This window comes from Notolepis coatsorum, assembly GCF_963971535.1.
Source record: "Notolepis coatsorum genome assembly, chromosome: 1".
Taxonomy (NCBI): Eukaryota; Metazoa; Chordata; class Actinopteri; order Aulopiformes; family Paralepididae; genus Notolepis; species Notolepis coatsorum.
In genome coordinates, this window is record NC_140165.1 from 214,859,890 (window position 1) to 214,884,333 (window position 24,444).

General features: G+C 48.4%; 1 protein-coding gene across 1 annotated transcript in view; it reads right to left on the bottom strand.

Annotated features, from left to right (window-relative positions):
- The window catches only part of LOC311233347 (mitochondrial intermediate peptidase-like), a 198,290-nt gene that overhangs the window by 111,924 nt on the left and 61,922 nt on the right, over positions 1 to 24,444 (bottom strand). Inside the window, exons 13-15 of the mRNA XM_084320322.1 lie at positions 17,809 to 18,016; positions 1,438 to 1,547; positions 1,012 to 1,086 (exon numbers count right to left, since the gene is read on the bottom strand). Of these exons, the coding sequence (XP_084176448.1) occupies positions 1,012 to 1,086; positions 1,438 to 1,547; positions 17,809 to 18,016 (393 nt within the window). The remainder of the gene's footprint in view (positions 1 to 1,011; positions 1,087 to 1,437; positions 1,548 to 17,808; positions 18,017 to 24,444) is intronic.

Here is a 24,444-nt window from a genome sequence, read left to right on the forward strand (position 1 = left end):
TATCAATGAGGGGGGCCATGGTCTCTAGTGGGTATCAATGAGGGGGCCATGGTCTCTAGTGGGTATCAATGAGGGGGGCCATGGTCTCTAGTGGGTATCAATGAGGGGGCCCATGGTCTCTAGTGTGTATCAATGAGGGGGCCATGGTCTCTAGCAGGTATCAATGAGGGGGGCCATGGTCTCTAGTGTGTATCAATGAGGGGGGCCATGGTCTCTAGTGTGTATCAATGAGGGGGGCCATGGTCTCTAGTGGGTATCAATGAGGGGGGCCATGGTCTCTAGTGTGTATCAATGAGGGGGGCCATGGTCTCTAGTGGGTATCAATGAGGGGGGCCATGGTCTCTAGTGTGTATCAATGAGGGGGGCCATGGTCTCTAGTGTGTATCAATGAGGGGGGCCATGGTCTCTAGTGGGTATCAATGAGGGGGGCCATGGTCTCTAGTGTGTATCAATGAGGGGGCCATGGTCTCTAGTGTGTATCAATGAGGGGGGCCATGGTCTCTAGTGGGTATCAATGAGGGGGGCCATGGTCTCTAGTGGGTATCAATGAGGGGGGCCATGGTCTCTAGTGTGTATCAATGAGGGGGCCATGGTCTCTAGTGGGTATCAATGAGGGGGGCCATGGTCTCTAGTGGGTATCAATGAGGGGGGCCATGGTCTCTAGTGGGTATCAATGAGGGGGGCCATGGTCTTTAGTGTGTATCAATGAGGGGGGCCATGGCCTCTAGTGTGTATCAATGAGGGGGGCCATGGTCTCTAGTGGGTAGCAATGAGGGGGCCATGGTCTCTAGTGGGTATCAATGAGGGGGGCCATGGTCTCTAGTGTGTATCAATGAGGGGGGCCATGGTCTCTAGTGTGTATCAATGAGGGGGCCATGGTCTCTAGTGTGTATCAATGAGGGGGGCCATGGTCTCTAGTGGGTATCAATGAGGGGGTCCTTGACATGAAGGTTAGGAACCACTGCTTTAGACTGTAATCCCCAGTGATACGTATGAGAGCAGCCACTGTACCTGCAGCTGGGTGTCCGCTGCTCCGCACACCTTTTTGGACTCGCACAGTCGGGCCACCATACTCTGAGGCAAAGACTGACAATATAGGGAAACAGGGAAGGAATGAATGTAACTGAAAGCTATAATAGTCTATAATATTCATATGCATACTTATTTTTCTACAGTAAGGATTGTACCCTGTCCAATTGCAATACATTGACATTTGTATAATTATGTATCTAAGTGATATGAATCTCAATGTATAACAAATGAACAGGCAAAAAAATAAAAGTGTGACTTTATACTGTGTGGACAAAACTGTCTAGATTCTTTTGATCGGAACAAAAGGTTGCCTATCAACTGCACAAAACTGCCTTTAGATTCTTTTGATCGGAACAAAACGTAAATCAACCACACAAATATGTCATATCCAGGGCTCAGATATACCTGTCCGGTTTGATAATGGCGTGCAAATTGACTGACGACTCTGTAGTCAGTAGCAAAGTACTCCATGAGGATCGACGGGACCTCTGCGAAGTCAGTAGCGCATCTGGTTCCTGAGGGAGACAAAGGGAGCAGTCTCAAGTTGCTACAGTACGTTATACTATAGTGTAAGTACACTATCTTTATGTAAGCCAATATGTCTGGTCACTATTTAGCCAGCGCTCTGAAGCATCTTGGGTTACCAGCTAGGGGGCGTGTTCCTCAACTTTATCCGACAAGTAAAGTCATAAGTAATGACAGCTACGGTAGCCTGGGAGAATGTGAGGCTCCCTTCAGCCCCCTATGACTCTTTAATCGGATTGAGCTGCTCTTTTCATGCCGCCACGCCGTGCTGAATGACATCAATTTACCTTTTAGCTCAGACATCTAAGAATGTAATTCAAACTTGTGACATTAGGGAAGTAAATAGCCATTATCATTATGATATATTACCTGTTAAATGCCAAGTGAAGCGCAGGGGTGTAATGTAATAGCTTGTGTCTATGTGTGTATGTCTGTCTGTCCATAACTGCCATAACTCGTGCATTATACAAACTAGCTGTTTATGCTCTGAATAACTCGATCTATTTATTTACTATTATATGTACGTGTGTATATTTGTATATATATTTACGTGTAGATGTATGCATGTATTGTTATGTTTTTTGATGAACACTTTCATCGTCGTTTCCGCGATGTTTCACTATGTTTGCAAAGCTGTGTGTGTGTTCTGTATTATAGCTGTGGAGACAATGGTGTGGCTCATTTGACAAACATTACTTGTAGTGCAACATGGAACAATTGTTTCTTTCTACACACTGTAGTTTGTAGTTTATTACACGCTAAATATCGTGCATTTCCAAGATAATCCAGTCTTTTTTCATAGATCGCAAGATAAAACCTGCTAATTGTGCAATAAGCCCGAATCGTTCTGGTTGATTCCCTGAACCCCCAAATCAAAAGGTATATAACATGTATATATGTACATTCACAAAATCATCAAGGGAGGGGGGGTCGTTTTAACTAAAAACTGTGATCGTGTTTGCCGAGCATGTTTTATGTCCGGTGAAACACAGAACTGTGATCGTTAGAAAAACACGTTTCAGGTTCGGTAAAATAGACATCGAATATACCTTACCTTAGCCAGAAGGTGTTCCAAAAAGAACAATTCCAAGTGATCACATCGCCATCGCGATTACCAGTGTATATATCTATACACGTTTCGATGGTAAAATACGCTTAGGCAACGGAATTTAGAGGCGATCAATGTGAATCTCTGTTCAAGCAGGAGGAGGAGCCAAAAAAAGGAGGCCATGTATCAACACCAAGCCATTCCAGTTCAGACACAGACGATAATAATAATAATTCATTTTATTTATATAGCGCTTCTCAAGGACCCGAAGTCACTGACAATAGGCCGAGAAACATAGTAAAACAAAGAAACAAAAAAAAGGAACATAAGACCATAGGGGAAACAGGGGAAAGCAGCATGAGATACACAGAAACATAGAGCCACAGTAACAAACATCAAACAGGTTGGAGGGGGGGGGGGTTATGGGTGGGTGGGGGGTTGAAGGCTAAGGAGAACAGGTGGGTTTTGAGGTGGGATTTGAAGGTGGAGAGTGTGGGGGAGTCTCTGATGGACTGAGGGAGGGAATTCCAGAGTCAGGGTGCAGTGCGTGAGAAGGCCCGATCACCAACGTTTTTAAGTTTGGATGATGGGACAGTGAGGGAGGCAGTGGAGGAGGACCGGAGGGAACGGGTGGGGCGGTAGGGAAGGAGATCAGTCAGGTAGGGGGGGGGCCAGGCTATGGAGGGCTTTGAAGGTGAGGAGTAGTGTTTTGAAGTTGATGCATTCTTTGATCGGGAGCCAGTGGAGAGAGTGGAGGACAGGAGTGATGATTTCATGGGACCGGGTGTTTGTGAGGAGGCGGGCGGCTGAGTTGCAGTTTATGGAGGGAGCGGGAGGTGATGCCAGTGAAGAGGGAGTTGCAATAGTCCAGGCGGGAGGAGATGAAGGTGTATGAGGGATTCAGCAGCAGGGGGGGAGAGGCAGTGACGAATTTTGGCAATGTTGCAGAAGTGAAAGTATGATGTTTTAACAATGGAGCGGACATGGGGGTCAAATGAGAGGGTGGGGTTGAGGATGACACAGAGGTTGCGGACTAGGCGGGAAGGGGTGATGGTGGAGTCATTGATGGTAAGTGTGATGGGTCCAGATCTGCTGAGGGTGGTTTTTGTGCCGATAATGAAGAGTTGCGTCTTGTCAAACATATACAAACGACCCAGGGACGGCTAGAATGATCCGGATGATGATTTAGAACGGGGATCAGAGGAAAAATATCAAAGGATCAAACCCAGAGAAATCTCGGGTCTGGCGCTCAACTGCTGGCGAGTTAACCGGGGATATCTCGGGTCTGGCGCCCAATGTGTTAAAGGATAACTCCACTTTTTTTTTAAATTAGCTTATTTAACATCTTCCCTGGAGTTAGACAAGAAGATGCATACCTTTTTTGTCTCTGTGCGTGCATTTTAGCTTTGGGAATAGACGCTTCGTTAGCATAGCTTAGCTTCATCACTGGAAGTGGGGGAGGACAGTAGCCTTACAGTGCCTTACAGTGTATTGCAAGGTCTGACATTGACCAAACTTGATATGCATGACCTTGGTGGGCTCTAGGTCAACTCCTGAAAAGGGGGTCAATGTCAGACTTTGCAATCAAAAGTTAGGGGGCTAATAACCCTTGCCATAATTTCAGTGCGCCCCTAACTTTTGATTGCAAGGTCTGACATTGACCCCCTTTTCAGGAGTTGACCTAGAGCCCATCAAGGTCATGCATATCAAGTTTGGTCAATGTCAGACCTTGCAATACACTGTAAGGCACTGTAAGGCTACTGTCCTCCCCCACTTCCAGTGATGAAGCTAAGCTATGCTAACGGAGCGTCTATTCCCAAAGCTAAAATGCACGCACAGAGACAAAAAAGGTATGCATCTTCTTGTCTAACTCCAGGGAAGATGTTAAATAAGCTAATTTAAAAAAAAAGTGGAGTTATCCTTTAAGCCCGAGCCATATTTTCAGAAAATTTGTCTAAAAGTACACACCTAAGTAAATGGAAGATTGCTCCACTTCTACAAGGCTCATTTGCATATTCTTGTTATCCATGGACATCTAGGGACATCTATGGATCTCGGGGAATGTATTTGCAGTGTCAGAAATATTGTCTGTTACTAGGCTTGAGTAAATTGTAATGAACCAAAGGGGAATATCAATTATTATTATTATTATTATTATTATTATTATTATTATTATTATTATTATTATTGTTCTGAAGGATCAGATTAAACCGAATATATATATTTATTTATATATATATATTTAATTGTATTTGTATATCCCCTGATATCCCTTGTATATTCCTTGTACAATATGCATTGAATATCCCTTCTAGTCTACTGAACATCCCATAATAGTCTCCATTCTACCATTGGACGAGACCTTGGTGCCAGGTCGCCATACCCCTCAGACCAGGTTCAATCGTACCGCTCAACATGTATGGACAAGTCCTAGTTCCGCGTAGGAATATGTCTACCGCACCACTAATGGTACTATTTGTTCATAGTGCGTATATATACTGCGCTATTAAAGTAGAGCTTTTCTTTTAGTCCAGTTCCTTACCCTCCAACAGAGTGACAGACGCAAAAGCCTCCCTGCGAACCACGTGTGGGCAGTAAGGCCAATTCGGCCCAGTATCGGCATTGAGACATCGTGTATATTAATATTTGAATAGTCATATTTGGCACTATATCGTCGAGTTGGACGTATTCTATTAAGCTAATAATAGTCTATTCATATGTAGTGCCTCGTGCGGTAAGAGTTCTATAGTAATCAGCACCCCCATCGTTTCGGGCATCAGCTGGACGCTTATCCAGGGTGGTTGACCCCACGTGAAGCTGCACCCGAGGAGCTCCAGGCCAAAGAGCGAGTGGACCTGTATATTGGATTATTCTACCGACGACGGCTAGCCTTCCCCGGCTTGGATTATGCTTTGAGTACTTTGATTATTCTATGGATAAAGGCCAACACTGCGGTGTGTTGGAAATACCCCCCCCGGAGAGGACGACAGGTGAGAAGACGCTCTACACGACGAGGTCGCCTCACGTCTCTCCATCGTGGACCGGAGGACGCCGGCCACAGAGAGTCCAACTGCTTTCATCTGTGGATCGAGGATCGCTGGGCACCGGGTCGCACGACTGTGGGCTCTCCCAGGATACCCTCGGCCAGACGGGATACAGCCAGACTCTACCCCCCCCCTCCAGCTGTCCTACAAGCAGTCGGAACCTTCCCCAAGTGTATCCAGCTAGATAATCATTCAAGTATCATTGCTATTGTTCCCTAAATATTCCAGGTTGTATATTTGCTTCCTGCGCAATCAGAGATTGGACATTCGATATTGATCTACCTACGAATACTCATTTGCCATAAAAGTGCATACTATTTCAAATCATAAATGTAATTAAGTGATCGTTGTACATACCCTTTGCTATGTATTATTATTAAACGCAGACTTTCGACTTGGTACATTTGTGTTGGATCCGTTTCATCAGGTGGGAGTGTTTATCATAATTATTTATACCTAGTACTGGGTGGCCAGAGTCTAAAGTACAAGAGGTAGTGGTAGTAAGTATCATATCTAACCATACAGTCAGGGAATTGTACCCCTCAGTTACAATTGGTCCTTCGAGCCGGAGGGTAATCAGTGTAATATTAATATAGTGTTATTAATATTAAAATGGCCTATGATGAACACTCCACGAAACGATCCTCCTAACCAACAACGCCCGCGGCGCAAACGACAGCTCCCTCAGTACTTAGAGGCTTACGCTGTCAGTCAACAACCTAGTCTTCTACCAACAGTAAACGCGGTAAAACTAGAAAGTAAAATTATGTCTAACCCTAACGACCAGGCTACCCCGACCATAGAGGCCCCTATGGGTTCTAACGTAACTGACCCAGCTCACGGTGGGGACCAGGGGGAACCAGACATGACTTTACACCCCGCCAATACCGAAGAAGTAGTCCCCGACGAGTCCCGGGAGGAAGACAACACTACCGAGAGAGAACTCGGCACGGAAGAAGATGAGGAGAGCACCGTGGAGATAGAGCTCCAAGACTCCGCACGGAGTACCCCAAGGGACGGCTCCCCTATACAACCGTCTTCTCCCAGCGAGGCAGAGAGGACACTACAGCAGGCATTCCTCGTCAGCCTGAAAGCCTCTACTGAACGCGATAGACTCCAGGGTGAACGCGATCGATTGCAGATACAGCAACGGAGCGAAGAAGAGCACATACGCCTGGAAATAAGACGCATTCAGATGGAAGAGAATATGGCAAGAGACCGGGCCGACGCCCAGCGCGCCGCCACCGGTGCCCAGAGAGAATCGGATCTCACCAAGCGCGAAGCCGAGCGCGACAGAGCACAAGCGCAACTAATAGAACAGCTGATCAGAAGGACAACACCCCCTCCCTCCACCAGAGGCTCCAGGAACTCGTCTAGACATCACTCCAGGGCGGCATCCCCTAGCCGAGTAAGCGACCCTGAACTTGACCAACAGACAAGGTTTATACCCCCCGCAGACCCCCTTCCCCAACCGGTCCAAGCGAGACCCAGCCACCGGGAAGGAGCAGCATACACTGCGGAGAGGCTAAATCAGAGACTACAAGCCCTGGATGACCTAACGGAAGACGAAGAGGAAGAGGAGGAGAACCACGCCCGACGACAGCACAGTACTCTACCGGACCAGGAGGTCCAGTACAGCCCAGGCTATACCCCCGCGGAGCTGCGCTACAGACCCCCGACGCTATTCACGGGTGAGCACGACGCACGACCCGCACCGAGGAACAGCACCTGGACCAGCGGGCCATGGTACACAGCCGGTACCAGCCCACGCCAAGGAGCAGGAGGAGACTCGCCTAGGAGGCCTCTCCCCCAACGCTCGCCGATGTATCAACAATCCGCGTCATACATTGGCACACCTATGGTACCAGACTTCACCCAGGAGAACCGGGCCCAGTATACGGAGCTCCGCATGTGTCTGGAGACAATGTTGGTGGATGTCATTGATGAACGCCATAAATACGCGATACTACTGAAGCATTTAAAGGTACCCCACGCGCACAACATAGCGCTCGCCTACGCCACTTCCACGACCCCATACACCGCAGCGCTGGTAGCGTTGGACCAGAGATATGGACGTATATGGGATTACGTGATCCAGGAGATCAGGCACATCGACCGCCTACCCCCAGCAACAGACAATCGAGCACTGGACGACCTGTCCATCAGAGTGCAGTCCCTGGTAGGGATGCTGGGAGCGCAGAGGGAAAAGGGTAGGCATGAACTATACGCCAACTCAAATGTAGAGAGGATCTTGGAGAAGCTACCGCCCGCCCGACAGGAGCGCTTTAGGCGGCAGAGAGACCACCGAGACCCTAATGGCCCCGAACCGAACCTCCTCGATCTAGCCGACTTCCTGGCGAGAGAAGTCAGCAGCTTACGGCTAGATACATTCGGACGGAGCACCCCTGGCTCCAGAGAAGGAACCAGGAGACTAAATGATGGAAGAAGATCGGTGACTGTCATGCACCAATCGGAGTCAGTGCCAAGCAGTAGGAGCCACAGTACCCCCTCAAGAAAGGAGAAGTGGAAGATAGTGTGCCCCTACTGTGAGAAAGAACACTGGCTGTCACAATGTGACTCATTCCCCAAGATGAATGCGGAGGAAGCGAGTCAATGGATAAAGTCCAACAGACGCTGTTTTCGCTGTGCGCGATCACACATGGCAGCCGAATGCCGCTTAAAGAAAAAGTGCAGTCGGTGCGATGGAGCCCATCTGGACATACTCCACGACAGTAACAGACGGCGGCCTCCACCCGCACCATCAAGCAGCAAAGCAAGCGTCATGTACATCGACCCCGCCAGCAGCAGCGGAGCCAGAGTGCTCTTAAAGGTAGTCCGTGTGACATTGAGCTACCAGAATAAAGTCATGGACACTTACGCCGTCCTTGATGACGGGTCAGAGAAGACCCTTCTGCTCGCGTCCGCTGCGGCCCAGCTAGGGCTGCGGGGGAGCGAAAACCAAATGACAATTCGGACAATAAGAAGAGATTTGAAAACGATAAAGGGCGAGAATGTCTCATTCTCTATCGCAGCAAGCGGCCAGCCCGAGCGACGGTACAGGATTACAGACGCTTTCACCAGCCAAGAAATAGGACTCTCGCGGTACACATACCCGCCAAGCTGATGGAGAAATATGTACATCTACGCAAGCTACCGATCCCACTCATAGACGGTGCTACCCCGACACTGTTGATAGGCTCCGACCATGCAGACCTCATTGTCCCGATAGACCAGGTTCATACCGGACCCAGAGGCTGTCCTGCAGCAGTCGAGACCCGCCTAGGATGGACTCTCCAAGGCCCACTCGCCAAATCTCTCAACCGAACCACAGCCACTAGCTGTCTCCACTCCCGAGTCACAGAGGGAGACACCGCACTCCTGCAGCATGTAGAGAGGCTATGGACCTTAGAACAAATGCCCTTTAAGAACGAAAAGAAAGACATTCGCTCTAAAGACGACATCTACGCCATTAACCTCCTCGAGACGGGAACAAAGAGAGTCCCAGTCAGCGGCGTGTTGAGATACGCCACGCCACTCCTGCGGCGGGAAGGGATGCCTACCTTTCACGCAAAGAAAGACGCCACAGAGCGGTACCTACTAAACACAGAGCGGCGCTTAGCCAAGGACCCCGCCCAAGAAAGTGTATACCGCACTGAGATTGAGAAGCTCATCACAGCGGGACACGTCACAAAGATTGACATTAAAGAGGCCGACCAGACGACTGAATCGTGGTACGTGCCCCACCACAAGGTTCATCACAACGGCAAAGACCGCATCGTGTTTAACTGCAGCTACCAGATCGGATCCCACAATCTGAATAAAGAGCTACTGCCCGGTCCTACACTCGGCCCCTCCCTACTAGGCGTACTACTCCGCTTCCGCCAGGACAAGGTGGCTATCAGCGGGGATATCAAAGGGATGTTCCTGCAGGTGAGATTAGTAGAGGAGGACAAGCCCCTGTTGCGGTTCCTATGGAGAGCGAGGCCAGGAGATGAGCACCCAGCCATCTACCAATGGGAAGTCCTCCCTTTCGGAACTACATGCAGCCCATGCTGTGCTACATTTGCACTACAGAGACATGTCGCAGAGGACCCAGCAGCGGACGAAGAGGTCCGACACAGTGTGAAGAACAGCTTCTACGTAGATAACTGTCTACAAAGCGTTTCGACCCAGGAAGAAGCCGAGGCTCTCCTACTTAAACTCCGCGCCTCTCTGATCAAAGGCGGCTTTGATCTCAGGCAGTGGGCCAGCAGCGATCCGCACGTACTGCGCAGCCTCTCCTCCGAGGACAAGGCAGCGAGCAGCGAGACCTGGATGGCCACAATCCCAGGAGAAGCCCAAGAGATGACACTAGGACTAGTGTGGCGCTTCAAAACAGATTCGCTCCACTATAGACACAAACCCCTGACCACGGAGCAGGGAAGGTCGACGGCAATACCGACCACCAGACGGAGTGTGTACAGAACACTCGCCCGACAATATGACCCGTTAGGATGTATACTACCGTACACCACCAGGGCAAAGATGATTGTACGAGCATTGTGGGACAAGGACCAGGGCTGGGACGACCCCATTCCCGCACACCTTACATCCACCTGGAGAGAGTGGGAGATGGAACTACACTCTCTCCCAGGCGTTAATATACGCCGAAGCTACTTCCCACCCACGGTGAGGCCAGAGACATGTAAAATGGATTTACACGTCTTCAGTGACGCCTCCGAGGTCGCCTACGGATCAGTAGCCTACTTGCGGGCCCAAGAAGAGGGGGGAGAGATCTACACAGCATTCATCCTCGCCCGCTCGAGAATAGCCCCACGCAAGCAACAGTCTATCCCACGTCTAGAGCTCTGCGCAGCCCTCGCAGGAGCGCATCTAGCCACGCTCATCCAACGTGAGCTCACCATTCCGGTGCATAGAACAATCCTGTGGTCAGATTCCACGACAGTACTCGCCTGGATCAAATCGGATTCATGCAAATACAAAGTCTTCGTGGGAGTCAGAGTCACTGAGATTCAAGAGTTAACCGGAGAGTCAACCGGAGAAGCAAACTGGCGCTATGTTGATACAAAACACAACCCAGCTGACGTCATCACCCGGGGAATGTCCCTAGATGACTTAACCCGTCATAACATCTACAGTGACGGACCAGCATTCCTCAAGCTCCCGGAAGGAGATTGGCCCACGCCCACCCCGAGGGAAGCAAGTGACGAGGAGGCTGAGAATAAGAAACCCATGTTCTGTGGATTGAGCACTGTTGTCTCCGCAGACCCCAACATAGACGATTGCATTACCATAGAGAGTGCGCAGCAACGGACATTCCTGCGGCACCACCCAGAGATTAAGTCCCCCGCTGATATGTCAGCAGCTGACTACGAGGAAGCAGAACTGCTTCTACTGCAACGAGCCCAGAGAGACTCGTTCCCCGATGAACTAGACTGTCTACAGGGAGGAAAGCCCGTCCCATCGGACAGCAGACTGATTCATCTGGCCCCCGAGAGTGACACACATACCCTCATCAGAGTGGGTGGTCGCCTGAGGAGAGCCCCCAATTTACCGGATGACATTAAGTACCCGATCGTATTGAACAGCCGACACAAGGTCACAGAGCTGATTATAAAGAAATACGACGAGGATGTACACCACGCAGGAGCAGAGAGAGTCTTCGCGGAAATCAGACGTCGTTACTGGATACTTCAAGGAAGAGAGGCGGTGCGACGCTTCCAGCGAACCTGTCTAGACTGCCGAAAGTGGCGCGCGCAGCCCAGCATACCACGGATGGCTGACCTACCTCCATGTCGCCTCCAACTCGGCGACAAGCCATTCCACTCAACAGGCATGGACTGTTTTGGCCCGCTGCACATAAAGAAAGGAAGAGGCACCGAGAAGCGGTGGGGTATTGTATTCAAATGCATGACCACCAGAGCGATACATATCGAGCTCCTTCCGACCATGAGCGCAGACTCATTCCTTATGGCCTTCCGAAGATTCACATCACGGAAAGGAAAACCGTCTACATTATTGTCCGATCACGGGACAAACTTCAAAGGCGGAGAAAGAGAGCTGAGGGAGAGCTTCCAAGCTATGGGCCCAGAACTTAAGACCCACCTCGCTCCAGCCCAGATTGACTTCCAATTCAACCCCCCAAACGCACCCCACTTCGGTGGAACTTGGGAACGAGAAGTACGTTCTATAAAGACAGCCCTGTACACAGTACTTGGGGCCCAGACTGTGGCGGAAGAAGTCCTAATGACAGTCCTCACGGAGATTGAGGGAGTATTGAACTCAAAGCCCCTCGGTTACGTCTCCAGTGATGTAGCAGATGTCGACCCAGTCACCCCCAACACCCTCCTGATGGGGCGGCTAGATCCCGCGTTACCCCAGACAATGTACCGGCCTGAAGAAGCGAACGGCCGACGAATGTGGAGGTACAGCCAAGTATTAGCCGACAAGTTTTGGAGCAGTTTCCTACTGCACTACCTACCGTCTCTACAGACCCGCCAGAAGTGGGTAAAAGAGAGAGACAATTTGACGGAAGGAACAGTCGTCATGATTATTGACCAGTCACTACCCAGAGCTATGTGGCCGGCTGGCCGCGTAAGCAAAGTGATCACCGGTGCCGACGGCAAGGTCCGAGCAGCTGAAGTACTCGTCCAGGGGCGCATTTACACCCGTCCTGTGGCGAGGCTCATAGAACTGCCCCGACTCCCAGACACAATCGATGATGACCATGACCCTATGACTTTGTGAGTTGACTGACCCTTACAGCGAACCCTTGAGTGGTAGACAGTGCGGTTAATCTGTCTCTGCTTAACTAATTGGGTTGGGACCAATTAGGGGGCGGCTGTTCTGAAGGATCAGATTAAACCGAATATATATATTTATTTATATATATTTAATTGTATTTGTATATCCCCTGATATCCCTTGTATATTCCTTGTACAATATGCATTGAATATCCCTTCTAGTCTACTGAACATCCCATAATAGTCTCCATTCTACCATTGGACGAGACCTTGGTGCCAGGTCGCCATACCCCTCAGACCAGGTTCAATCGTACCGCTCAACATGTATGGACAAGTCCTAGTTCCGCGTAGGAATATGTCTACCGCACCACTAATGGTACTATTTGTTCATAGTGCGTATATATACTGCGCTATTAAAGTAGAGCTTTTCTTTTAGTCCAGTTCCTTACCCTCCAACAGAGTGACAGACGCAAAAGCCTCCCCGCGAACCACGTGTGGGCAGTAAGGCCAATTCGGCCCAGTATCGGCATTGAGACATCGTGTATATTAATATTTGAATAGTCATATTTGGCACTATATCGTCGAGTTGGACGTATTCTATTAAGCTAATAATAGTCTATTCATATGTAGTGCCTCGTGCGGTAAGAGTTCTATAGTAATCAGCACCCCCATCGTTTCGGGCATCAGCTGGACGCTTATCCAGGGTGGTTGACCCCACGTGAAGCTGCACCCGAGGAGCTCCAGGCCAAAGAGCGAGTGGACCTGTATATTGGATTATTCTACCGACGACGGCTAGCCTTCCCCGGCTTGGATTATGCTTTGAGTACTTTGATTATTCTATGGATAAAGGCCAACACTGCGGTGTGTTGGAAATACCCCCCCCGGAGAGGACGACAGGTGAGAAGACGCTCTACACGACGAGGTCGCCTCACGTCTCTCCATCGTGGACCGGAGGACGCCGGCCACAGAGAGTCCAACTGCTTTCATCTGTGGATCGAGGATCGCTGGGCACCGGGTCGCACGACTGTGGGCTCTCCCAGGATACCCTCGGCCAGACGGGATACAGCCAGACTCTACCCCCCCCCCTCCAGCTGTCCTACAAGCAGTCGGAACCTTCCCCTAGTGTATCCAGCTAGATAATCATTCAAGTATCATTGCTATTGTTCCCTAAATATTCCAGGTTGTATATTTGCTTCCTGCGCAATCAGAGATTGGACATTCGATATTGATCTACCTACGAATACTCATTTGCCATAAAAGTGCATACTATTTCAAATCATAAATGTAATTAAGTGATCGTTGTACATACCCTTTGCTATGTATTATTATTAAACGCAGACTTTCGACTTGGTACATTTGTGTTGGATCCGTTTCATCAGGTGGGAGTGTTTATCATAATTATTTATACCTAGTACTGGGTGGCCAGAGTCTAAAGTACAAGAGGTAGTGGTAGTAAGTATCATATCTAACCATACAGTCAGGGAATTGTACCCCTCAGTTACAATTATTATTATTATTATTATTATTAATTATTATTATTATTTATTATTATTATTATTATTATTATTATTATTATTATTATTTCCATCTTTGATGGTGAATAACACCATGCTAACATTGATTCAGCACCTTCCTGAGATCAAGTGTACAAAAGATCTAAGCAAATGAATAAAGGGAAGATGATTTACAGGTACTGAATATTTTCAACTGCTTTGACAGAGGCTGGCGTGAGCCGAGTAGTGTAGTTTTATGAAATTTCGTCCATCATAAGCCCTGGGTCTCCTCTCTCTTAGGACTACAAACATGAATGACGGCATAATTTCCTCTCGTCTAATTCATCAGGTTTCCACCGGGATGCACCGAGATATTTATATACTCATATTTCGCTAAACAAACGTATTGCTGAAAATATACACTTTGACTGCTGTTTTGATGGGGTTAGGGTATTTACTCTTGGCTACATTTGAAAAAGAAACGCAACATGAATGAATACGGACTGTATTGATATTAATAAATTAATCATTGGGTGCCATACCCGAGTATAGTCGGGTTATCTCGCCAACCGTTGAGCGCCAAAACCCGAGATCCTTTGATATTTTCCTTTGATCCCCCTTCTATACGGTCAGCCGGAGCCCTCTAGGTCAGGGGTTCTCAACCTTTCTGCTGCCAAGGCACCCCTGTGTTCAATAAAATATTCCAGGGCACCCCTACATACGATAAAGACTTTTCCGGTCCGGTCTTTTTTGCTACAATGATGACAAAAGTGCTTGCTTTCAAAATAATGTTTATTTAAGAAACCGGGAAACACATTTGTGTGTATATGCAGGCTATATAATGCATTATTAACAGGTGTTTCAGGTCTAAATGGCTTAGTACTGTTGACATTACACTGCTTGTAGTAGTAAATCAAATAGCATATTTCTTTAAATAAAATTACAGAAAATTATCACTAAAGTGCATCTGTTGCAGCTGCACACTTTTCCATAAAAATAGCATATTTGGATAAGTGTGACCATTTCTCAAAAACTGAAAATCATGTATTTTTTTTAAATACAGAAAAGGATCACTGTAACTGAGGGGTACAATTCCCTGACTGTATTGAGAGTATGGTATTATTAAACCACTACTTAGTTATGTACTTTAATTACTGGCCATACAGTACACAGATATATCTGGTGAACACCCACACAAGAATACAACAATGACACCTAAAGTTCTATTTGGAGGGATTTATTATTATAGCAGCAACAATAGGTTACAGAATGATAATTATGAATTGCGCTTATAAGGCGAAGAACACTTAAGTAAGTCAAGAGCGTAAGTCCATGAGAATAATAAGATGGGTATAACTGACGCCACCTGTAGCATAAGAATTACATAAGGCACACTCGTAGTCAGCTGGAGACACTAGGGGGTTCCCTCCGGTTGTAAGCCGGCAGGGCAGAGGAATGTTCGGGAGCAAAGTCTGGGTCAACGAGGAATCAATAAGCTCCAGCTACGGGAGGCGGTACATTACTCCCTTGATCGGCAGACAAAAGCAACAGCTATAATCCAGTATGCGCGACAGCATGGATGAAAGCTAGCCAGCCTCTGTGGTCCTAGAGGCGGGCTCGAGGGTGCTCCTCACAGGGGTAGATCCCACACAGCAGTGGGGTAGACGGTTCTCTGCTCCAGCAGCCACAGTACCAAAGCAATATAATCCAGCCGGAAAAGGCTCTGCATTCGCCGGTGTAGATTCTCCTGTGCACTATACTTCACATTAACTAGGTCGAACTTGACGTTATTTCACTAAACTTTGACACTTTTACTATCCTATTCGCACATGTTATAAGTGCTCTATTTAGACGCAAAGGTTGCTCACTTCACTTGGTCGTTGACTCGTGGTGAAGGCTTTACTAGTAATGAACGAACGATAAACTGAATGAACTGCTGCTGCTTTCCACCTGCGCCGTATTTATACGTAAGGTGAATTATCTAGTGCCAACCTCAGTTCTATCTCGTATTACTGCGCAAACCTGGACATGTTGAGACATGCCTTGGCGGTGGCTTTGAACTCGCCATTGGGGGTATGGTCGTTGGCGCCTAGGGGTCGCTGTCCAATAGGAGAACGAATATTATGGTCTGGCTTGTACCTAGGTAAAGGGATATTCCGTGTATATATACAAAGAATATACAAGGGATATCAAACGATATACAAATATTATACATGGGATCTCAAGCAATAAATATATATATTCGGTTTAATCTGACCCTTTGTAACAATCACTAAAGTGCGATCTGTTGCAGCTGCACTGTTCTCCATAAAAATAGCATATTTGGATACGTTTGACCATTTCTCAAAAACAGAAAATCATGTATTTTTTTAAGTACAGAAAAGGATCACCAAGTTACCATTTCTCAAAAAATATAAATAAATACAGAAAATAAGCACTCGTTCACTCAGTGGACATTTCTAGCTAAATGTGAGGTCTGCTGCTGCTGGCTAATAATACGGTCAATACGTGGGGAGATCTTTGACAAGGCAACACGCATGTCATCCTCAAGGCTCAACTTGGCCCTATATTTTGTTTTCAGAGCTGTCATGGATGAAAAGCCAGCTTCACATAGATATGTGGTGCTGAATGGTATCAACACCTTAACTGCTGCATCATGAGATACTTGGTACTCAGCAGCACCACTCTGAAACTAGCTCTCCAGGTGGTATCAGATGAGATTTCAATTAGTTCTTCCAAGAGTTTGGATGGAGATGTGTCAGGAAGCTTTGTCTCAATGTTGTCTGTAAAGGTTTTTTTTATCCAGAGTAACTTGGTGATCCTTTTCTGTGTTTTATTACATAATTATTTTCAGATTTTGAGAAATGGTCAAACTTATCCAAATATGGTATTTTCATGGAAAACAGTGCAGCTGCAACAGATAGCACTTTAGTGATAATTTTCTGTAATCCATTTTTTTTTTTTTTTTTTTTTTTTTAATCTCAAGGCACCCCTGGCAGCTCTCTGCGGCACCCTAGGGTGCCGCGGCACCCCTGTTGAGAACCGCTGCTCTAGGTCTCCCTGGCTCATCTGCCTACGTTGGAATTGCAATGATGATCGAATCTCACCAGGTGGGAGTATCGCCTACCTTTTGAACTGGAATAGCTTGGTGTGGATACACCTTTTCTTTTCTTTTTTTTCAGCAAGGGCTCCTCCTCCTCGGAGACAGAGCGACAGAGCGATCGCCTCAAGATTTTATTGCCTGAAACCTATTTCCCGTATACACGAGTATAGACATATACACGGGTAATCACGATGGCGATGCGATCACTGGGAATTATACTTTTTGGAATACCTTCTGGCTAAGGTAAGGTATATTCTATTCTAGTCTATTTTACCTAACCTGAAACTTGTTTTTGTAACGATCACATTGTTGTGTTTTACCGGACGTAAAACATGCTCGACAAACACGATCGCAGTTTCTAGTTGAAACTACCCCCCCCCCCCCCCCCCCCCTTGATGATTTTGTGAAGACACATATGTACATGGTATATACCTTTGATCTGGGAGTATTTGGGGTTTCAGGCGATCAACCAGAACGATTTGGGCTTATTGCATATAACGCGTCATATCTCGCGATCTATGAAAAAAGACTGGATTATTTTGGAAAGGGGCGATGTTTAGCATGTAATAAACTACAAACTACAATGTGTAGAAATTAACTGATTAGTCAGTAATGGACTATGAACAATGCCTGTCAAATGAGCCATACTATTGTCTCCATAGCTATAATACTGAACACACGATGGGTCTGCAAACATCGCTAAAATGGTCAATAACGCTGGCGCCAGGCGGTACAGATGGGGAAAGTGGGTGGCGCCCAAAGAGTTAAGGGGTTAATACCCTGCAGATACCCTGGTCCACAGTAGAAGTGAGCATGGTACCTGTGACGTGTTGGTAGCGTGTGCGTCCCAGCATGGAGTGCATGGCGTGGCCCATCTCGTGGAACAGGTTCTCCATCATGCCAGGGGTCAGCAACGTCGGGGCGCTCTTGGTGGGGTGGGGCAGGCTAAGCATCAGCACCACTACAGGCAGCTGGTACTGACCCGTCTCCTGGCACTGACGCCCGCCACGGATGGTGAAGTGGCAGTCCTGGTGGGAGGGGGAAGAGGAGAGAGAGAGATGGAGAGAAAAATAAAGAAAGATAGAGATGGGAAGAGTGACATTTATTATTTAACACTTTCCGTGCCACGGGTCCGGTTCCCCGGTACCCCGTTGCGTGCCACCACCCACTTCAATGATAGAGCTCTCATATTTGTGAACGCATAAACTTTATCTTAAATTATGGCTATGTGTATAATATGGCCGTCGCTTATCAATGACTTGTTTGCAGTCAACATTGTCGAAACGGATTGTTTTTTTTTAATCGGTTAATTTCAGTTTTATACCATTTTGAAAAACGTTCGTTTTATGAAAGTTCCAGAACATTTCAGAAGATTCTGTGGTAATCGCCCTTTACTGGAATATACTGGAATACACAAAAAACTGTGAAATTTTTCGGCCTATTTATAAATAGTTTTCAAATAAACGCTAGATTATCGATAGTATGTGTACTTATGCATGCTATAGAAGCGGGCTGAAAAATCGATTCGTAACACATGGGACATCTCTCTCTCTCTCTCTGTATATAGAAACAACTCACCAAAATTTACTTGCACAACTGATTTATTTATTTTTATCTACGAAAAGGGGGGACACCCCCCTTCACCCCCCCTCCCGCCGCGACCATACAACTATACGTAGCACCCCTCCGCCACTGACCACACCCCAAATGTGTCCCCTCCACCACTGACAACAAAGTTACGCCAGTGTTCCAATTCCTGATCGCCATTCCAAATATCGATCGCGTTTATTGATCCAACGCTGGGTACTGTAAACACACATTCTCCGCTGTTCTGCGGCTCGGCAATGACTTCGATCGTCTCGGGTTACTTGTCTGACAAGTAAAATGTGGAAGCAGGATTCTTTTTCCTCCATGCTTTTTGTAACTGAGGGGTACAATTCCCTGACTGTATTGTTAGATATGATATTTAATACCACTACCTCTTGTACTTTAACTTCTGGCCATCCAGTACATGATATAAGTATGATGAACACTTTCCCACCTGATGAAACGAATCCACACAAATGTACCAAATCGAAGGTTTAATATAGCAAAAGGTATATACAACGTTCACTTAATTACATTTATGATTTGAAATATGAAATATGCACTTTTATGGCAAATGAGTATTCGTAGGTAAATCAACATTGAATGTCCAATCTCTGGTTACGCAGGGAGTAAGTATACAACCTGGAATATTTAGGAAACGATAGCGATGGTACTTAAATGATTATAGCTGGATACACTAAGGGGGGGGGGGGTCCCGCTGGTTGTAAGACAGTAGGAGGGGGGGGTTAGAGAAGCCGCTGGCGGTATCCCATCTGGCCGACGGTGTCTTGGGAGAATCCAAAGTCTTGGACACGGTGCCCACAGAACCTCGGTCCGCAGACGAATACAGCTGGACCCTCTGTGGACGGTAGCTGCCGGTCCACAACGGAGAGACGTGAGGCGACCTCACTGGTGTAGAGCGCCGTCTCACCTGGAGTCCTCTCCGGGGGGTAATTCCAACACTCCGCAGTGTTGGCCTTTATCCATGGAATAATCAAAGCACCCAAAGCATAATCCACGCCGTGGAAGGCTCGCCGTCGTCCGGGTAGAGTAATCCAATATACAGGTCCAGTCGCTCTTGGCCCGGAGCTCCTCGGATGCAAGCACCACTAGGGGTCTGCTCAGCCTGGTTAAACGTCCAGATAACGTCAGGAACGATGGGGGTACTGATAACTTTAGAACTCTAACCGAACGATGCACCATACATAAATAGACTATTATTAGCTTAATAGAATACGTCCAACTCGACGGTATAGTGCCAAACTATGACTATTCAACTATTAATCTACACGATATCTCAATGCCTATTCTGGGGCCAAGTAGGCCTTACTACACCACACGTGCGTCGTGGGGAGGCTTTACGTCTGTCACTCTGTTGGAGGGTAAAGAACTGGACTAAAAGGGAAGTTCTACTTTACTTGCGCCATATATATATGCGCTATGAACAAATAGTACCATTCGTATTTCGCCCGACATATTCCTGCGCGGAACCGGGGCTTGCCACGACATGTTAGGCGGCACGATTGAACTTGGACCTAGGGGTATGGCAACCTGGCGCCAGGTTCTCGTCCAATGGTAGAATGAAACTATTATGGGCTGTTTAGTAGACTAAAGGGATATTCAATGCATATTGTACAAGGAATATACAGGGGATATCAAACGATATACAAATACAATTAAATATATATATATAAATAAATATACATATTCGGTTTAATCTGATCCTTCACAACAGCCGCCCCCTAATTAGTCCCACCTAATTAGCTAAGCAGAGACAGATTAACCGCACTGTCTACCACTCAAGGTCCGCTGTAAGGGTCAGTCAACTCACAAAGTCATGGGGTCATGGTCATCATCGATAGTATCTGGGAGTCGGGGCAGTTCTATGAGCCTCGCCACGGGACGTGTGTAAGTGCGCCCTTGGACGAGTACTTCAGCTGCTCGGACCTTGCCATCGGCACCGGTGATCACTTTGCTTACGCGGCCAGCCGGCCACATAGCTCTGGGTAGTGACTGGTCAATAATCATGACGACTGTTCCTTCTGTCAAATTGTCTCTCTCTTTTACCCACTTCTGGCGGGTCAGTAGAGACGGTAGGTAGTGAAGTAGGAAGCTGCTCCAAAACTTGTCAGCTAGTACTTGGCTGTACCTCCACATTCTTCGGCCGTTCGCTTCTTCAGGCCGGTACATTGTCTGGGGTAGCGCGGGGTCCAGCCGCCCCATTAGGAGTGTGTTGGGGGTGACTGGGTCGACATCTGCTACATCACTGGAGACGTAACCGAGGGGCTTTGAGTTCAATACTCCCTCGATCTCCGTGAGGACTGTCATTAGGACTTCCTCCGCCACAGTCTGGGCTCCAAGTACGGCGTACAGGGCTGTCTTTATAGAACGTACTTCTCGTTCCCAGGTTCCACCGAAGTGGGGTGCGTTCGGGGGATTAAACTGGAAGTCAATCTGGGATGGAGCGAGGTGGGTCTTAAGTTCTGGGCCCATAGCTTGGAAGCTCTCTCTCAGCTCTCTTTCTCCGCCTTTGAAGTTGGTCCCGTGATCAGACAACAATGTAGACGGTTTTCCTTTCCGTGATGTGAATCTTCGGAAGGCCATAAGGAATGAGTCTGTGCTCATGGTCGGAAGGAGCTCGATATGTATCGCTCTGGTGGTCATGCATTTGAATACAATACCCCACCGCTTCTCGGTGCCTCTTCCTCTCTTTATATACAACGGGCCAAAGCAGTCCATGCCTGTGGAGTGGAATGGCTTGTCGCCGATTCGGAGGCGACAGGGGGGTAAGTCAGCCATCCGTGGTATGCTGGGCTGCGCGCGCCACTTACGGCAGTCTAGACAGGTTCGCTGGAAGCGCCGTACTGCTTCTCTCCCTTGCAATATCCAATAACGACGTCTGATCTCCGCGAAGACTCTCTCTGCTCCTGCGTGGTGTACATCCTCGTCGTATTTCTTTATGATCAGCTCTGTGACCTTGTGTCGGCTGTTCAAGACGATCGGGTACTTAATGTCATCCGGTAGATCGGGGGCTCTCCGCAGGCGACCACCCACTCTGATGAGATTATGGACGTCACTCTCTGGTGCCAGGTGAATCAGTCTGCTGTCTGATGGGACGGGGTTTCCTCCCTGTAGACAGTCTAGCTCATCGGGGAACGAGTCTCTCTGGGCTCGTTGTAGTAGAAGAAGTTCTGCTTCTTCGTAGTCAGCTGCTGACATGTCAGTGGTGGACTGAATCTCTGGGTGGTGCCGCAGGAATGTTCTTTGCTGCGCACTCTCTAGGGTAATGCAGTCATCTATGTTGGGGTCTGTGGAGGCGACAGTGCTCAGTCCACAGAACATAGGTTTCTTGTTCTCAGCCTCCTCGTTACTTGCTTCCCTCGGGGTGGGCGTAGGCCAATCTCCTTCCGGGAGCTTGAGGAATGCTGGTCCGTCACTGTAGATGTTGCGACGGGTTAGGTCATCCAGAGACATTCCCCGGGTGATGACGTCAGCTGGGTTGTGTTTGGTGTCCACATACCTCCAGCTCGCTTCTTCTGTTAACTCTTGAATCTCGGTGACTCGGACTCCCACGAAGACTTTGTATCTGCATGAATCAGACTTGATCCATGTGAGTACTGTCGTGGAATCTGACCACAAGATTGTTCTGTGCACCGGAATGGTGAGTTCACGTTGGATTAACGTGGCTAGATGCGCTCCTGCGAGGGCTGCGCAGAGCTCTAGACGTGGGATAGATTGTTGCTTACGTGGGGCTATTCTTGAGCGGGCCAGGATGAAAGCAGTGTGTATCTTTCCTCCCATCTCTTGGGCACGCAAGTAGGCCACCGATCCGTAGGCTACTTCGGAGGCGTCGCTGAAGACGTGTAGCTCAATCTCGCATGTCTCTGGCCTCACTGTGGATGGGAAGTAGCTGCGGCGTATATTGACGCCTGGGAGTGAGCGGAGTTCCGTCTCCCACTCTCTCCATGTTGAGGCAAGGTGTGCGGGTATTGGGTCGTCCCAGCCCTGGTCCTTGTCCCATAGTGCTCGTACAATCATCTTTGCCCTGGTGGTGTAAGGTAGAATACATCCCAACGGGTCATATTGTCTGGCGAGTGTTCTGTACACACTCCGTCTGGTGGTCGGTATCGCCGTCGACCTTCCCTGCTCTGGAGCCAAGGGTTTGTGTCTATAGTGGAGCGAGTCTGTTTTGAAGCGCCAGACTAGTCCTAGTGTCATTTCTTGGGCTTCTCCTGGGATTGTCGCCATCCAGGTCTCGCTGCTGGCAGCCTTGTCCGCGGAGGAGAGGCTGCGCAATACGTGCGGGTCACTGCTGGCCCACTGCCTGAGATCAAAGCCGCCTTTGATCAGGGAGGCGCGTAACTTGATTAGGAGAGCCTCGGCTTCTTCTTGAGTCGAAACGCTTTGTAAACAGTTGTCCACGTAGAAACTGTTCTTCACACTGTGTTGGACCTCTTCATCTGCTGCTGGGTCCTCTGTGACGTGTTTCTGTAGTGCAAATGTAGCACAGCACGGGCTGCATGTGGTTCCGAAGGGGAGTACTTCCCACTGGTAGATGGCTGGGTTCTCATCTCCGATCTTCTCTCTCCATAGGAACCGTAGCAGAGGCTTGTCCTCCTCTACTAGTCTCACCTGCAAGAACATCCCTTTGATATCCCCGCTGATAGCCACCTTGTCCTGGCGGAAGCGCAGTAGCACGCCTAGTAGGGAGGGGCCGAGTGTGGGGCCGGGCAAGAGCTCTTTATTCAGATTTTGGGATCCGATCTGGTAGCTGCAGTTAAACACAATGCGATCCTTGCCGTTGTGATGGACCTTGTGATGCGGCACGTACCATGATTCGGTCGTCTGATCGGCCTCTTTAATGTCAATCTTTGTTACGTGTCCCGCTGTGATTAGCTTCTCAATCTCAGCGCGGTACACACTCTCTTGAGCGGGGTCTTTGGCTAGGCGCCGCTCCGTGTTCAATAGATAGCGCTCCGTGGCGTCTTTCTTTGCGTGAAAGGTGGGCATTCCCTCTCGCCTCAGGAGTGGAGTTGCGTATCTCATCACTCCGCCGACTGGGACTCTCTTTGTCCCCTGCTCGAGTAGGTTGATGGCGTAAATGTCTTCTTTAGAGCGAATATCTTTCTTTTCGTTCTTAAAGGGCATTGTCTCTAGGGTCCATAGCCTCTCGACATGCTGCAGGAGAGTGGTGTCTTCTTCTGTCGTTCTGGAGTGGAGGCAGCTAGTGGCTGCTGTTCGGTTGAGAGATTTAGCGAGGGGGCCTTGTAGGGTCCACCCTAGGCGGGTCTCGACTGCTGCAGGACAGCCTCGGGGGCCTGTATGGACTCGGTCAATCGGGACTATGAGTTCTGCATGGTCGGAGCCTATCAGCAGGGTCGGGGTAGCGCCGTCTATGAGCGGGATAGGTAATTGGCGCAGGTGCACATATTTATCCATCAACTTGGTGACAGGGTAGGTGTACTGCGATAGTCCTATTTCTTGGCTGGTGAAAGCATTTGTGATCTTGTACCGTCGCTCTGGCTGCCCGTTTGCTGCGATGGTGAAGGAGACATTCTCGCCCTTTATCGTCTTTAAATCTCTTCTTATTGTCCGAATCGTCATTTCGTTCTTGCTCCCCCGCAGTCCCAGCTGGGTCGCAGCGGAGGCGAGCAGAAGGGTCTTCTCTGACCCGTCATCAAGGACGGCGTAAGTGTCCATGACTTTATCTTGGTAGCTCAATGTCACACGGACTACCTTTAAGAGCACTTGGGCTCCGCTGCTGCTGGCGGGGTCAATGTACATGACACTTGCCTTGGTGCCGCTCCGTGGTGCAGGTGTAGGCCGTCTTCCGTTACTTTCGTGTAGTATATCTAGATGGGCTCCATCG